At 36.6% G+C, this 17,324-nt stretch overlaps 1 protein-coding gene across 3 annotated transcripts in view; it reads right to left on the bottom strand.

The window, feature by feature from the left end:
* NAA25 (N-alpha-acetyltransferase 25, NatB auxiliary subunit) overlaps window positions 1-17,324 on the bottom strand; it is a 64,082-nt gene that overhangs the window by 29,733 nt on the left and 17,025 nt on the right. For 2 of the 3 annotated variants that reach the window (XM_020904202.2, XM_070475364.1), the window contains 8 exons: window positions 15,188-15,262; window positions 13,918-14,025; window positions 13,475-13,553; window positions 12,090-12,201; window positions 11,458-11,547; window positions 10,233-10,402; window positions 7,987-8,099; window positions 541-748 (listed from right to left, as the gene is read on the bottom strand). In XM_020904202.2, the coding sequence (XP_020759861.2) occupies window positions 541-748; window positions 7,987-8,099; window positions 10,233-10,402; window positions 11,458-11,547; window positions 12,090-12,201; window positions 13,475-13,553; window positions 13,918-14,025; window positions 15,188-15,262 (955 nt within the window). Of the gene's footprint in view, window positions 1-540; window positions 749-7,986; window positions 8,100-10,232; window positions 10,403-11,457; window positions 11,548-12,089; window positions 12,202-13,474; window positions 13,554-13,917; window positions 14,026-15,187; window positions 15,263-16,279; window positions 16,958-17,324 lie in introns of those variants that run through there. The other variant, XM_070475365.1, reaches the window with a different exon arrangement.

Here is a 17,324-nt window from a genome sequence, read left to right as displayed (position 1 = left end):
AGTGGGTTGCCATTTCCTGCTCCAATGCATGAAAGTGAAAAGTGAAAGTGAAGTCGCTCAGTCGTGTCTGACCCTTAGCGACCCCATGGACTGCAGCCCACCAGGCTCCTCCATCCATGGGACCCTCCAGGCAAGAGTACTGGAGTGGGTCTCCAGTGCCTTCTCCGGTTCATTTACATAGTCTATATATTAAGAATATTAAGGCCTACAAAGCAGAAAACATGACAATTATCATAAACTCTGCAATTCCTCGGAGTCCCAATGTGATGAAAAGTTGGCTCGCCAGCTCAGGAAGAATATGGCTATCTGGGGCCTATTAAAATTTTTTAAAACTCCAAGCTTAAGAAAGGCTTTGCATTTTATTACTTGGATAGTGTTCCCACTTGATAAAATATTTTTCTTGCCAAAAGCATTAAAAGTGTGTTATGAGTAATTAGCCTCCAATTAAAACAAAAAGTATACAGACATTAAAAACAAAAAACCTGACTTCTAGGTCTTAGCAGAGCAGGGAACTACTGAACACTTTGAAAGGCTGCTCACCAAATTCCAGTCCGTGCTGGTACCTTAACATCAGCTCTCTGACCACACCCAGCTTCTGGCTCTTATCCATCGTGTGGTACAAGCCAAGTAACCTCGTCAGCTGCACCACACACAAATGTCGCTGCAGAGCTCGGATGTCGGCAGGCAGCGCCAACTTATCCTCTGTTGGTGTCGACAAAGGAACCACTCCAAGTAACTGATTAATAAACTGCAAAGTTGAAAGAAAAAAAAAGTACAGGTCTCAAAACAGAACTCATCTTTAGTAGGTCACAATTAACAAATACCGAAATGGTCTAGAAAAAGACATCAAGAAGAAATACAAATTAAAACTCCATTTTCTATCTACCAAAATTGCCAACAAAACACTTCTAACAGCACACATGCTGGTGAAACTCCAGTGAAACAGGCACGTGTGAAACAATCACTACTGGTCAAAAGTGTTAATGCTAACACCATGCAGTATAAGCACTAAAAGATGAAAAGAACTGTGAAAATGTTTCTTAAATTACAACGCATTAACATAATATACAATGTAGTAATGAAAAAGTTTATTTAGGAAGACTGTAAAAAAGAACAATTACCCTAAAACAAATACTCTATTATACTACAAATAAATTCTTAAAGGAAACATTATACACTGAAGGGAATGTCAATAGCCTTAAATTGTTTTTTTGATTAAAGCTTTAATTTTGAGATAATTATAGATTTGCATAAGTTATAAGAAATAACACAGATCCTGTGTACCCTTCACCCAGTTTTTCCAATGGTAACACCTTTTTTTTTTTGGCCACTCTGTGTGACATGCAACATCTTCGTTCCCTGACCAGGTATCAAACCTGTGGTCCCCTGCAGTGGAATCAGAGTCCTAACCACTGGACAAAGAAATTCCATCCCTATGGTAACATCTTGTATTAAAATGTTTAATTCTCTAAATCTGGAATAAATTTTTTAAAATGTGAGTTCCACAACCAGTTCAGTTGCAATACTGGCAAAAGTGAGTTAGAAGACTTAACTGGAAGGGACCCCTACACCGCAGTCAGGGTGCCTGTTCACACGTCACACATGCTTGGATGCTACGCTTTGCAGCTCTCAGGATGTGAGAGAATGCTTGAGCAGCGCAAGCCTGGGGTTCTCAGAGGGGTTTACGGAAGAGAAATGCAGTCAAGGGGTCTCTATATTTTATGATCCAAAATTAATACATTTTAAAGAAAAAAAAGTTCCAACTACACATTTATTAAACACAGGCTATTTTCACTCCCTTCCAAGATCCTATGAAGACGACAGTGAAGAACAAAAAAGGACTCATAAGGATCAAGAACATGTGAAATGTGAAGAGATGACAGATTTCAAAAGATAAAAGGCACAAGGGCAGGCCTTGTAATAACCAATGTATGGGGTCAAGAATGCTGGAATCCAGCAGTATGCAACAGGGAGGCCACCAATAAGCAGCAAGCCTCTTCTAGCTGCGGAGCCTTGGAAGACTCAGAAATTAAAGGCAGGAAGTATGTCTGAAAGCTGAAGTGCTGGTGGAACTTCAACAGGAGAATCTGCTAAATTCTAAAAAGTTAGATCCCTCCCAAGGTCACTGAGTGAATTCCTAAACCCAGTAGAAGTCAGGGTTTTCCTTCATCCCCAGGAGAAGCTGAACCAGAGACACTGTAGACTCAAGGGGAGACTGGAACAGATCTGTTAACCTCACATTTCAGACAGTCCCCTAAGAGGAGTTTCAAACGTTCATGGTTCTGTCAGACTGACTGGGGTAAAATGAACAAAAAACAAAAACAAGAAAGAAAGTTGTGTAAAAAAGCTATTATCTCCATATATAAAGTGGCTCAGCTGTGATTATTTAGTCATAAAAATATAAACACTGAATAATGACTATACTATATTGAGGGGAAAGTATGTAAGGGAAGAAGTAGGATGTTAGAAATGAAATTATTGCTTTCCACAGTAGGATCCCATGGACAGAGGAGTGTGGTGGGCTACAATCCATGGTGTTGCAAAGAACTGGACATGACTTAGCACACACAATAGGATACCAACAGATGAAGACTGTAACTATAAAAATAAAGAACTATATGAGCGTAAAATTTAGAAGTACAGCGTTAAATAACAAAAGAAACAGTGAAGAGTTGAAAGTAATTTGTCTGCACAGAGCCAGAACCAGGGCTGGAGAAGGCAAAGAGCTGCAATTGTTTTTCAAGATAAGCCTTGTAGTACCATTTGACTTCAATTTTATACATGTAATTTTTAGATACAAATAAAAATTAAAATTCCTACTCATCATGCAGTTTCACATCTGTCATAACTTTGCTTCAATTTCTCTACAATTGTATGAATTTTAACTTTATTATGATCAGATAACCACATCTGTAACAAAACCTCTGTGGCATTAGTTTTCATGTTGATTAAATGCCCAAATAATTTTTATTGCCAGCTCTTCCATTCTTGTAAGCCATTTTATATTTCTTGTAAACCATTTTATATATATAGTTATGTTTATTATTAAGGCCTTCCAACAGGTTTTGTCATAAAACAATATGTTCATTCTCTGTTCTAGTCTTTACAGTTTTACTGCTATACAAAAAGCTTCTTTAAAAACTGGAACTATTTTATTGTTAACTTAAAATCCCAGGACAAAGTAAACAAAATATAAAAATGTCACCAGGGGTGAGACACTTTGGGATAACTGAACTGTACGGTCCATTCTTAGGGGCCAGTCCCATTTTAGAACGTGTCTCCTAATTCAGTGGGACAGCAGTTCTCAGTGTGAACCTTACTTGGAGAGTCCACAATCCTCTAACAAACATACTGCCGAGTGGCAGAATTTTTAGCTACTGAAGTCATCCTACATTTAAAAAGTTGTGGCAGCAAAATCACCCCTCTCAATTAAAAAGTTTACACACGACTACAAAACTCACTGCAATAGCTTTCAACCCTTTGTCTCACTGAACAATGACCACCTCAACACTGCTAGTATTTTGCTATTTCTAGAGGGTTCTTCCCAGTAGATTACTATATGGGGTCACAGAGGTGACCTAAGATTTTCAAACCTAAGATTTTATGTCGATAAAGTAGAGCTTCTGGTTCTAAAACGGTGCTAGCAAACTTGTATGAATCTCAACTTAGTGAGATGTAAGCACTCCTCTAATGCATTCCCATCATTTGATGCTTTAATTTACAAGATGGTAAGCACTATGAAGCATGGTCAATTGTTCCCTACCTTAGCACTCAGCACATAACATGGGTGCCACTTACTGAACGAATCTGTCTCCCACATGGTTCTATTTTCTGCTTTAATCCCTCCAGTAGCATGAAACTCACACGCTGTGTTTTTAGAGAACTGTGACTATAAAAAAGATCTTTTTTCTCACTGAGCCAAATTCTTGATTCCCTGCAACAACTTCTTGTTGGTCCCTGTTCTTAATCCTCTTCTACAGGAGAGCTTTTCAAATTAGGAGAAATAAAGTACTGTTAGCACCAGACCAAACATCTCTCTTCTAATCAACCATTTCTCAAAGGTTTTCAAGTATAACCCAGAACCTTCTTTTCTGGATATATTATAATTTATCTAGAAAACTTCTAAAGCTTCGTCTGAGCTCAACAGCACTCGAAGAATAACGTTTTCCAAACCAAAGTGAATGGTGGCAGCCATTTCAGAATCCAACAGAGAACACTGGCTACTTAGCAGTTTGGGAAAGCACTGCTGCATCCGCCCTGGCTGTGTAACCTTAAGCCTGCCAGCACTGAGCGCAGGTGGACTAAGGGTGCGGCCACAAGACAACGCTGCGGTCTTCACCACTGCACCCCCAGAGCTTCACTCATTCCACCAAAGGTCACAGACTTTCTTGATAGACACTAGTATTTCTTTATATAGTGCTCTATCCTACCTTGGGCACACTGCTCTTCCAACTGGTAGAGTACTCCAACTGCCCATTACCCAAGGATACTCGGGGCTAAACGCTTAAAAACCTTTAATATGCAAGAAGGTATGAAATTCTCATTAATGGGTGAATAATCTGATCCAATACACGTTGCTGTGGATGAGGTGTCTAAAGATAAGGTTCGCCACTTCAGCATGTAATTGATTCGCACTGATTTAATCACATGAAAAGAATCCTGATAGTTGACAATTAACTACAATATGGTACCCAGGCTTAGATCCCTGAAGAGATAAAGGACACTAATGGAAGAGCTACAGAAATACGAATAAAGTCTAAAGGCCAATTAACAGTAATGTATCAGTTTAGTTCTGACAAATGTACCACTGTTTTTAAGATGTTAACATTGGGGAAAGCTAGGTGAAGGGTATAGTGTAACTTTCTTTACTATATTTACAACTTTCCTATAAATGTAGTTATTACAAAATTAAGGGGTTTTTTTTCTTTAATTTTATTGAAGCATAGTTGCTACAATATTGTATTAGTCTCAGATATACAGAAAAGTGACTTAGCTATTTTTTTTTTCAGATTCTTTTACATTATAGGTTTTTATAAGATATTGAATCCAGTTTCCTGTGCTTTTTATCTATTTTATATATAGTAGTGTGTGTATCTGTTAATACCATACTCCTAATTTATCCCTTCCCCCCTTGTTCCCCTTTGGTAACCGTGCTTACGCTTTCTACATCTGTGAGTCTGTTTCTGTTTTGTAAATAAGTTCATTTGTATTATTTTTTAGAGTCCACATATAAGTGATATATTTGTCTTTGACTTACTTTGTTTAGTATGGTAATCTCTAGGTCCATCTATGCTGCAAATGGCAACACTCCATTCTTTTTATAGCTAACATCTCATTTCATGTGTGTGTATGTTTATGATGTATGTATGTAAGGGCTTCCCTGGTGGTGCAATAGTAAAGAATCTGCCTGCCAATGCAGGATATGTGAGTTCAATCACTGGGTTGGAAGATTCCCTGGAGAAGGAAACGGCAACCCACTCCAGTATTCTTGCCTGGGAAATCCCATGGACAGAGGAGGCTGGTGGGCTACAGTCCACAGGGGTGCAAAAGAGTCGACATGACTTAGCAACTAAACAATATATGTATATATGTGTGTGCATATAGACATAGATATACACGTACCATATCTTCTTTACACAGTTATATGCTGATAAATACTTAGGTTGCCTTCTTGTCTTTACTACTATAAACAGTGCTGCTATGACCACTGGGATGCATGTTATCTTTTCAAATTAGAGTTTTCATCTTTTCTGGCTATATGCCCAGGAGTAGGATTGCTGGATCACACGGTAGTTCTGTTTTCAATTATTTAAGGAACTGCCATACTGTTTTCCACAGTGGCTGCACAAATTTACACCCCCACCAACAATATAGGAGGATTCCTTTTTCTCCATACCCTCTCTAGCATTTATTATTTGCAGACTTTTTTTTTTTGCAGACGTTTCGTTGAAGGCCATTCTGACTGGTATGAAGTGATACTTCACTGTAGCTTTGATTTGCCTTTCTCTAATAAATAGTGATGTTGTATATCTTTTCATGTGCCTGTTGGCCAACTGCATGTCTTCTTCAGAGAAATGTCTATTTGGGTCTTCAAGGTTTATTTTTTAAAAATCCCTAAGATTTGAGTTCCAGACTGCTTCAGCAAGAATAAATCATGATTTGACAAAATCAGTAATTAATTGCTACAGTTTTGAAAAATCAGAGACAAGACATTAAAAGGAAAGTCCACTGGACTTCATCAAACTTTAACATTTTAAAGTATGGGAATTTCCTGGTGGTCCAGTGGCTAGGACTCAGTACTTTCACTGCTGAGGTTTGACCCCCAGACAGGGAGCTAAGATCCTGCAATTCCCATGACATGGGCAAAAACATAACTTTGCTCTGCAAAGGATCCTGTTAAGAGGATGAAAACACAAGATATAGTCTGGGAAAAAATATTTGAAATCACATATCTGACAAAGGACTTATATCCAGAATATCTAAAGAATTCTCAAAATTCAACAGTAAAAATCCCTGGTGGCTCAGACGGCAAAGCATCGGCCTACAATGCAGGAGACGTGGGTTTGATCCCTGGGTCGGGAAGATCCCCTGGAGAAGGAAATGGCAACCCACTCCAGTACTCTTGCCTGGAAAATCCCATGGACGGAGGAACCTAGCAGGCTACAGTCCATGGGGTCACAAAGAGTCAGACACGACTGAGCAACTTCAACAGTAAAAAAAAAAAAAAAAAACCAATTAGAAAATGAGCAAAAGATAATAATAGACATTTCACTGAGGAGAAAATACAGATGGCAAACCAGCACATGAAAAAATATTTAACAATATTAACCGTTAGGGAAATGCACAATAAAACCATAATGAAACATCACTACATATTTACTAGAATGGCAAAAATAAAAAACTGAGATAACACCTAATGTTGATGAAGATGCTGAAAAATCAGATGACTCATACAGAGCTCACAGGAATTTAAAAGACCTAGTCACTGTGGAAAAGTTCGGCCTTTTCTTTAAAAAACTAAACATGCAGCTACCGTTAAGACCCCACAGCTGAACTCTTGCGCATTTTCTCAGAGAAATGAAGACTTAGGTTCACATAAAAAACCTGCATGCAAATGTTCACAGCAGCTCTATTTGTAATCGCCTAAAACCAGAGACACCCACATGTTCTTCAACAAGTTAAAGAAACTTGTGGTACATCCATATCAAGGAATATTATTCAGAATAATACTGGTGTACCAGCAATGAACATGGTACATGTAACAACACAGATGAACTCCAAGGAATTACGCTGAGTAAAGCAAGTTATACATAATGATTCCATTATATAACATTCTTAAAATGATAAGATTGTGGAAAAAGAAAACATATTAGCAGTTGCTAAGGGAGAGGGATGGGTAAAGGAGGAGATACAGGGAGGTGGCTGTGGGCAGAAAAGGGTAGGCAGCACATGGGGGGCACTCTGGTGGCAGAACTACTATGCATCTTGTCTATAGTGGCCACATGAATCCACATGCACTACACACACTAAATATACACACACAAACACACCACACATATACACACAAATGAATGCACGTAAAACTGGTGAAATTTGAATAAGGTCAGTGGATTTTATCAATGCCAATTTCCTAATTATGGTATTACACCACAGTTATGCTAGATCTCACCCTTAGGCAAAATGGGTGAAAGACATACAGATCTCTCTGTATTATTTCTCTTACAACTGCATTTCTCTCTCTATACACACACACACACATACACACACAGAGAACAGGAGAATTCAATTACCTACCAGGGGCTTATTCTCATTGAGGCTCAGCTTTACAAGGAATTATGCCTTAAATCTGATAGCACCTAGACTACTTGGCTTGATAGAGCAATATCTTGATAATCTCATGTTCACTACTTTCGGCCATTTTAGAAAAGAAACATGAACTCTTAACTAGTTACAATAAATACAGGTAACCAACAGAACCTTACTTACTTTTGTACACTGTGTAGCAGGCAAGAGGTCAACAAACACCTTGAGGTCTGTGAAACAACAAGGTTTATCCCCAAACTTTTTAAAATACTGGAACATTAATTCCTCTGGATCACCTAAGAGAGAGGAGGGTAACATATCACTATATAATACATGGACTAAAGAAATTTCTAATTTAAGTGATAAGTCTGATTTGAGAAACATTTATTTCAATTAAATGAAAATTTTGCTTCAATGAGAATGAGGATGACAATGAGGGCCGGAAGATGGCTTGCTCATTTAAAAATAAACGAATACTGGAAAAAGAAGTTGAATCTTACCAACTCAGTTATTGCACTGAGGAAATGTGAAGTTTTGCATTCAAATTAAGTTTAAATAGTTAAAAAGTTTTCATTAAAGTTTAAATACTTGAGTCTATATGCAAGCATTAAACAAACACGCTTTTCCCCAGTTCTTGAACTACTTAACAAATATTAAATAAATGTTAACTGAATGAAAGATAATGTTTGTTAACAGGCACACCAATAGAGAGAAAGTCGATGGGAAGAGCCATGGGCCAATAACTCCCAAGTCACAATGTAAAATTTAAACCTGGGTAGGCAGAAAGCTGCCAGCTCATTTTATTTTTCCTCAAAAATAAAAATAATAAAAGTAGAATGCTCTCAAACTGAACTAGACTTAAGAAGCAGAGATTTTTATTAAGATCTTTGTAAGATTTCAGGTCTCAGTTCCTTCTCTGTTCCTAGGAATGGAGATTACACAGCTTTAATCAGATTCTCACAGGTCTCTGTGATCCAAAAGAGACTAAGAATCACTCACTGGTAAGAAAAAGACAAAAACTTCTTCTGTGTGTGGAGATTAGACAAATCCAATTTGTAAGATTCAGGTGGGTGAGAGGGAAGAGGAAGACAGGGGATGAATATAATAGCAAGTGTGAAAGCAGATCCAAATAGTTTTCTTTCCAGCTTTGGAAAGAAAGTAATTTTTTTTTTTGGCTGCACCATGAAGTTTGTGGCATCCTACTTCCTCAACTTGGGATTAAACCCAGGTCCCCTGCAGTGGAAGCAGAGTCCTAACCACTGGACCACCAGGGAAATCTGAAAAAAAAAAAAATTCTTTGAAATATATTTTAACAATATTTTGCTGAAAGTCAAGTGAAAAATTTTCATTTGCAATTCAGGAATAAACACAAACTAAAGTGACTGAGGCAGATGCAAAGAAAGAAGTCAACATGGAATTCAAAACTGGCTGTGAATAATCGACATACAGAATGACAGAGATAGCCAGTTAATCTTAGAATAAACTGCAGAGAACACTAATTACATGATTAGAAGGGACAGAGATGTTCTAGGATAGGTTTTAGGTATTGAGAAGTGCTCATCATCTGAAGACAACTGGTCCCTAAAAAAACCCTCTTAAAGTTAATCAAGTTTTAATGAGAACCAAATTTCTATAATGATGAATGAGGTGGGGGGCCGGGGGGAATGGGAAAGGTTCTTTGGAGCTTTATCTTAAAAAAAAAAAAAGAAACTGAAAATGTTTTTAAAGTTCATGATCCTAAACCTAAAAAAATTTAGGGTATAATTAAAACTAAAGCTAATTCTAATTCTTAATATGAGCTGATTTGGGCTGGGAGTAGTGCTTTTTCCCCATCAAACTGTGAACTAGTACAATATGACCACATTCACTTCTTGCGCAGTAAACTCAACAAGAACCATTTTACAAAAACATCTAAGCGCTTCAGCAAATTTCCTGAAGGTCTCTCTTAATGCTCTACTATCCAAATCATTCTTTTCTCCCATCTTGTCATTATCCTTATAAATTTTCTCCTCAACTGTTTACTGCTCTAACTTGGCCAGAAGTTATTTTGTCGATAGTTTTGTGAGTGCTTAGATCAGATTTTCAAGAAATTCATTCATTCATTTATTGAAATCCTGGAACTTTTACAGAACTGGCTATTTTACTTTGAAATTGATTTTGATATTATTGTTAGGTCAGCAAAAGAATGCCTGACAAAGATTCTGATGGCATAGAGAGAAATGTTAAAGTTAAGCCAAGTTGCATGTGTGACTGAGGCCTAATTTTATTAGTGATCCATTCATCAGTAAGTCTTTTCAGGTTATGAAGACATTTGCTTCGCAAAACACAACTTTATCACTGTAGGCCTCAGAGAACAGATACTGCCTTTGGGTACTGAGTGTGTCCCTATCCCTTCTCCATGGTTCCCAAATATTATTACAGCTTCTTACCCAGTTTGTACTCATCATTAAAACCTTGACGTCGTAAACGTCTAATCAGCTCCAGTTTAGCTAGATGTGGTCCTCGGAGATGGCGAGAATTTTTAGATTCTTCTGTTATCCGATCTTCTATAAACCTCACAGCTTCTTCTGCAGAATAATGTACTTCTCCTTCTAAAGAGCTGGGTATAAACACATGAAAAAGGTATTTTGTGCCTCTGTTGTTTTGTGCCAAAACTTACAAGTCAAGCCAAACTGATTTCAAGAAACAAATTAAAAATAACAAAAAGTGTCTGATAACAATAAAACAATACAAATGAGAATAAAAGCCATGAGCATACTCTGACGGTTAATATGACACATGATTCCTCCCAGTTCTGGCATCTGATTATTACAGAGACTAACCACCTCTATGTTTTCTTAAAAAAACATTATTTATATATTTTGCATATATGAAATATTACCTAATTAAAAATATAAGTAAATTTTAGTGCTAAGAAAATGAGGCTGAAAAAAATTAGAGACGTAGCTAACATTATAAAGTAAGCATCAGTTCATAATTGGTTATCATGAATCTTATTTCCTTATTCACTTTTTTAAAAGATCCTATTTATGAATACTGTCTGTAGTAGCCCGCAAAACAGCAATCAGCAACAATACAAGTATCCATCAACAGAAGACAGATTAAATGAATTTTATACATTTCTAAAATGGAGTTCTCTTAAGTCACTAAAAAGAATTAATCAAATCTGTGTTTATTATATATGGAAAAGACGCCCAAGATACATTTTAAGGTGGGAGAATACCAAGCTGTAAATCATTACATCTAAAACAATTTCATTTTTATGTTAAATAAGAATAGTTATGTTAGTATATGCATAATACAAATAAATTTGGAAGAAAAGACACCAAAGTCTTTTTCAAATAAATCTGGAAGATATCAAACTATTATCAAGAGTAACTTCTGTCAATCGTATCTCAATAAAACTGGGAGAAAAACCATCTTGGGATGATAGGGTAACTAGGAACTAACATTTTTCACACCATAGTTTCTGTGCTAATTTAGGATTTTTACAATGGACATGTGTTTATTTTAAAATTTTTAAATGGAAAAAAAAAAAATCTTTCTTTGAAAGGGATACATTATTGAGACAGAGAATTCAATTAGGCTTATAAGGAAATCTTTTTGCTACAACATATTAAAAAGTGCTGTAATACAGGAAAGAAGACAACTTACTGTTCACCTTCAGCAGGAGGAGTCCAGGCCTCTTCAATCAGTCGAAAGACAGAATCGAAATAAGTCAGATAGAACTGCCAGTCATCTGAGCTAAAATCAGATTGAATGGTGCACACAGGATTAAACCCAAGTTGTGACAAATCTGCCTGAGGAACCATGATACTCAACTTATTTTCTAAGTGATATTTTAGTCTTCATTAGGAGAAATCCAATCTTCCCTCTGGGTTTCTTCTACAGCCCTAAAAGGGCAGCAACTCCAAAGGTATTTTCAAGGTCAAACACTTCTAAGAAGCTATTCTTTCCTTCAATAAAATGACCAGGTCTAAAAAACTAATATTCTTTATAGAAAATCCACCACATTAGTGCTTCCTAGGTGGGCTGGGGGGAGACCAATACTTAGTTTGACAAATTAATGAAATTTCAGCATTCATTCTGAATACTCAGCATCCTGTTGGCAAAAGTTTCACTATACCCCTTTACTGTAAGATGAAGGCTCATCAAAAACTTTTAAAAAGTATCCAGGACACACAACTAAAGGACTTCACTTTATGCCCAGAAATCTCAAAAGATATAGTCCAAAAAAAATCAAAAAGCCCTGCTCTACTCTCATAGTCCAAGAAGCATCTACTTACTTTTTCAGTAAGAGGCGCCGCGAAAGGGCGTTACACTCTGGCCACCTGCTCAGTTTCTTATACATAGCCATGCATTTATTTTCCCGACTCTGAATCTCACTTGTCAACTTCTCTACAATTAAAAGTAATAAAAGTTAGAAAGCTGGTTTCATTTTCACTCAGAAATCAGAACAAAGTCCAAATACAAGAAGGAAACTGTCACATGTTCTTATTCAGTCTCTCAGAAAATGGGACCACCATTAGATACAAACTTCTATCTCACTAAAGGTTATTTTCCTGAAAAGAAAAATAGTATATTTCTGATATAAACTTTTAAATCCTGTTTTCCTATAAAAGGATCCAGAACATATTGAGTTGAAGATCTAGTATATGGGATACATATAAAATCCCAAGAGTATCTGAGGACTTGTATATTTAGACCATAGACTGACCATCACACACTTTCAAAACATTGAATAAGCTTGGACTTGAACGAGATGAGAAAGGGGAGATGTTACGAGGAAGATTAAAAGAAAAGAAATGAATCAAACTCTTCTGGGAACAAAAAAAACAGGATAAAATTTCTGACCAAATTATATCTGCCCTGTTCTTTTAAAACAGTTTAGCAGATTAAGCAGATTAAGGATGCCAACAATTACATTATGAATTTTCTATAGAGAATTTAAATTTTAACTATCCATAGAACTACAACCTAATTGAATAAAAACACAAAGTTGACTTCTATTCACCTGCAAGGAGGCCAAAGTTAGAAAGTAACATTAAAAATAAAAACAAAACTCTTCCTACATTTGATACAATTAAAACAGTTAAAACTATCAGTTACTGTTATGGTTTTAGTAAAGGATATACATTACTTGTATGAAACAACATCTTTTTCATGGCTGGACCAAATGAGAGTTATGAGGCCATAAAAGAAACTGACCATAAAGTCACAATGAAAAACCAGAGTTGTCAAAACAATAACTGCATTCCCATGAATCTCTCCTAAGAAAACCAAAGATGTGTAAATATTTAGGAAACAAATGGTTTGTTATAAATGTCTAAAAATAGAGAAATAGTTAACATCATCTATGAAGTTCATACAGATTTTCCAACAAAAAGGAAAAAAGTATTTTCACAACAGAAAAGAACTCTAACTTCTTTAACATCTAAAGTGCTCTTGCAAATCAATAAGAAGATTAATCAAATTTTTAGAAATAGGGAAAGACTAAGGAAAAGCAGCTCAGAGAAGAAGAAAACATTAATGATTTTTAAACAATTGAAAAAATAATTAAGCTCCCTCATGGCTAAATAAAAAACTGGTAAGGTATGTTTTATCTAACTGAAAAACAAAAAGTTTGATAATATAGATGGGTAAGTATGTAAAGAAACAGGCCCTCAATTACCTCCTAATTTTCCTCTGATAACATCCAAGGCTTCTTGGTACTTCCCCAAACGTTCCAGGATCATATAATAAAGTTCAACCTTATAGAAAAAACAAACAAAAAGTGTAACCACTGAAACTTTTCAATAATAAAGAGATATGTCATATTTTTTTAAAAAGCTAATAGAAAAGAACACTATCTTCAAATAAGATGAAATTAACAGTGAGAATCAGGCAACACTATCTCCCCTATCTGTGTTTATCTCAACAGAGAACACTTGGAAGCATGCAAGAAACAACAGCTCCTTCATTCACTACACCTAGGCTGGGGAATTACACAGTTTCACATTTACACAAAAGATAAGAGTGAGGAACTAGTTCTCTAAAGGTACAAAAGCAACAATTTGTAATGTTGTAACAATATCAAAACCATGCAAATACAGAATCGGGGTTTAAATTACTCACTTCAGCCTCTGCCTCTATCTTGTCCTCTTTCACCATTTTTTCTACCATTCTCTCAGCAAGGGGCAGAAACATTGTCTTTGAGAGGTTTTCATCTTGGGCTGATATAGACTGGAGGAGAAAAGATACATGTTTCATTCTAATTTCTTCCCTGTTTGCACTATTTATATTATCGCCAGGGCAGACTATTATTGTGACTCTGGCCCATAATTAACAAACCACTATGTCAAATATCAGACCTAATTTGAATTTAAAAGAAGATACACTAGAGATGGTTTGCTTTACAAGAGATTTCTTTACTAAAGATTTATTATCTTACACATTCTTGAAACCATTTCTACAATATGACCCAACTTTTAAATAGGTCATTCAAACATTTTTCTCGAAATATATTGAGAGGTTACGTTTATACTGTTTATTATAGATAAATGGTACCAAGCATTTGAAGAGAAAAGCTTTTGCGATGTCTTCCTGGGATGTTCACATATTATAAAGGAAATGCCAATTTCTTCTATTTATAGCATGGCTTACTTAACAGCTACAGTTGCCTCAGACTGATCATTAAAATCGCTGCATGATATTAATCATTTCAACATTGCCAAAGATTCTGCTCCGAGCTCATCTGCCTCCTGTAAATAATCTTTCAGAGTAGTTATTATGCTTATTTTACAGATAAACTAAGGTTAAAAAGATTTCCCAACAGCTCAAGACATGGGGTAAAGCCCATGTCTTTATTTGAAAATATTTGATTTTCAGTATTTGAAAAGTAGACTAGTCTGAGCCTCTCTGTTCTTTTTTTTTTTTTGAGCCTCTCTGTTCTAAATTGCTACATTTTAACACCTTCCTCCCATCCTCTCATACACAGGGTCTCATTCTGGTCCTCACAGTGGCTCTGGGACATAAGCATCTCCACTCTGCAGAAGAGTGACTGAGGCTCAGAAAGAAGTGACAAAACAGGTCACCCAGTTCAATGATCTGTTGACTACCCAACAGTATCAAACATTTCCAGGCTCATACTTGATTAAGCAACCTAGTAATAGATCTAAGATTAAGGGGAAATACACTCTGTATTACACACAAATAAACCAATATATCAACTCATAAAGAATACCAAAACTCCCCAGCTAAAAAAATATCAGCTGACAGTGTATCAAGTCTCTGTTTGACACATGCTGCAATACATTACCCAAGATGTTCAGAGGACACATTAAGGACAATTACTGTACACAAAAATAAAAGCAAATCTCAATCCCATTCTGAATGCCATACTCACTTGCATAATTAAGCTCATCACAGACCAAAAGTAGTAAGGGTTTTTGGGGACAATCTTATATAGAGCCATGCCAGCCTGAAAGACAGAAAGCCATAAATATTTTGTTTAGAAAACATCAGAGAGCAGTTAATGATATGTGGCAAGAAGTTTCCAAGGAAAATAACCACATGCTTACATATGCCAGTTACTCTAAGTGCCTAGTAACTTGATGGATATGATCTATAGGCTAACAAGAGAGGTGATCAAAACAGTGAATTTTTACAAGATCAGGAATGGTATTTCACCTTTTAAATCACATTTTCTCAAATTGAAGCCCAGTGTTCCTAGACAATACTGCATTCTAATATAGTTCTGGTAGACAACCAAGCAAAAACAAATGTGGCTTATGACTATATATCAATAAACAAACTTCACTGAAGCCACTGCACTAATCAATTACAGTAAAATTTTAAAAAATACAGCATATTTAAACTTCAAAGTTAGACAAAATTACTCTGACATTATTCAAAAAATAATTCTTAGGTCAGGAAAATATTCGAATTCTTTCAAGATACCATTAATTAGAATTGAACCCTTTCATTGTACAATACTCAAATACTTAAAAGCAGAAACATGGCATAAAGGAGCAAAAATCTACTCATGTAAAACTGAGAATCTGTCCATAATTGCCCAATTAATAACCAATGCTAAGAACTCTGTCAGCTAATTATCACAGTTACTATTGAAAAAAATACATGAAGCCCCTATTACATTAAGTGAAAGGAAATGTCTATTCCTGCCAAGAATACAAAGATTGAGTCCTGATCCCCAAGGCACTTAAAAGCTAGGGAAAAAGACAAATATTCAGACTACTAAAAATTTTCTTGGCAATAAAAATAAACCATCCTATATGGGGAATTCCCTGGCAGTCCAGTGGTTAGGACTCAGTACTTCACTCTTGGGGGCTGGGTTTGATCCCTGGTCAGGGAACTAATAAGATCCCACAAGCCACCGAAAAAAACAATCACAAACCAAAAAAACATCCTATACAGAAACATCATGCTAGGGTGTTTCCAGGGGCTTGCTAGGTGGTTAAGCAGTAAAAGAATTCACCTGCTATGCAGGAGACTTCGCCCCTGGGTCAGGAACATACCCTGGAGGAAGAAATGGCACCCCACTGCAGTATTCTTTCCTGGGAAATCCCATGGACAGAGGAGCCTGGCAGGCTACAGTTCATGGAATTTTCTAAGCGTTGGACACGACTTGGTGACTAAACAATAGGATGTTTTCAAGGAAAGCAAGGTTAATAAGTCTGTTTATTCCTTTTTATTTTTTAAGGAAAAGTAGGGACGAGCCTTCTCCAAAGTAGCAGTCTTTCAGATGGAACTTGAAGGTCAAACACAATGTCTAAAAGCAAAGATGTGAGGGTAAAAATATATATAATCATTTGGAGTGAATGGATGAGTGAATCAATTCTTAGTAGAAGCAAAATTAATAACTAAACAAAAACATTAAAGAAAAGACATGCTGACAAGAACAAGTAGGACATCCAGCTGAAGCAAAAAATTAAGAACAGTAGAAGGGAAAAGGGCTAAGAGGTAGACAGAGGTACCTTTGTTATTAAGGCATTCAAAAAGGAGGCTATGCAGAGTAAGACGGTGACAATGTATAAATCTATACTCTTCCAGAAAGAGTGTTTTACCAGTACTGTGAAGAAAGAAAATAGGGAGAAAAAATAGGGGAGGCAATGAAGAACTAAACCAAGAACAAGTATATGAAACAGGGAATTCTCTGACTGCCCAGTGGTCAGGACTCCATGCTCTTACTGCTGGGGGCATCCCTGATTGGGAAATAAGATCCTACAAGCCCTGTGGCCAAAAAAAGAGAGAGAGAGAGAAAGTGAAAGTGAAAGTGAAGTCGCTCAGTCCTGTCTGACTCTCTTCAACCCCATGGACTGTAGCCTACCAGGCTCCTCCGTCCATGGGATTTTCCAGGCAAGGGTACTGGAGTGGGTTGCCATTGCCTTCTCCAGAGGGTCTTCCCAGTCCAGGGACTGAACCCGGGTCTCCTGCACTATAGGCAGACGCTTTACCATCTGAGCTGCCAGGGAAGTCTAAAAAGAGAGAGAGAGACCTCAAAAACACCTTGGGGGCAGAAT

This window comes from Odocoileus virginianus, chromosome 12 (genome assembly GCF_023699985.2).
Source record: "Odocoileus virginianus isolate 20LAN1187 ecotype Illinois chromosome 12, Ovbor_1.2, whole genome shotgun sequence".
Classification (NCBI taxonomy): domain Eukaryota; kingdom Metazoa; phylum Chordata; class Mammalia; order Artiodactyla; family Cervidae; genus Odocoileus; species Odocoileus virginianus.
Note: the sequence above shows the minus strand (reverse complement) of the source record. Positions and strands in the feature narration are given on the sequence as shown.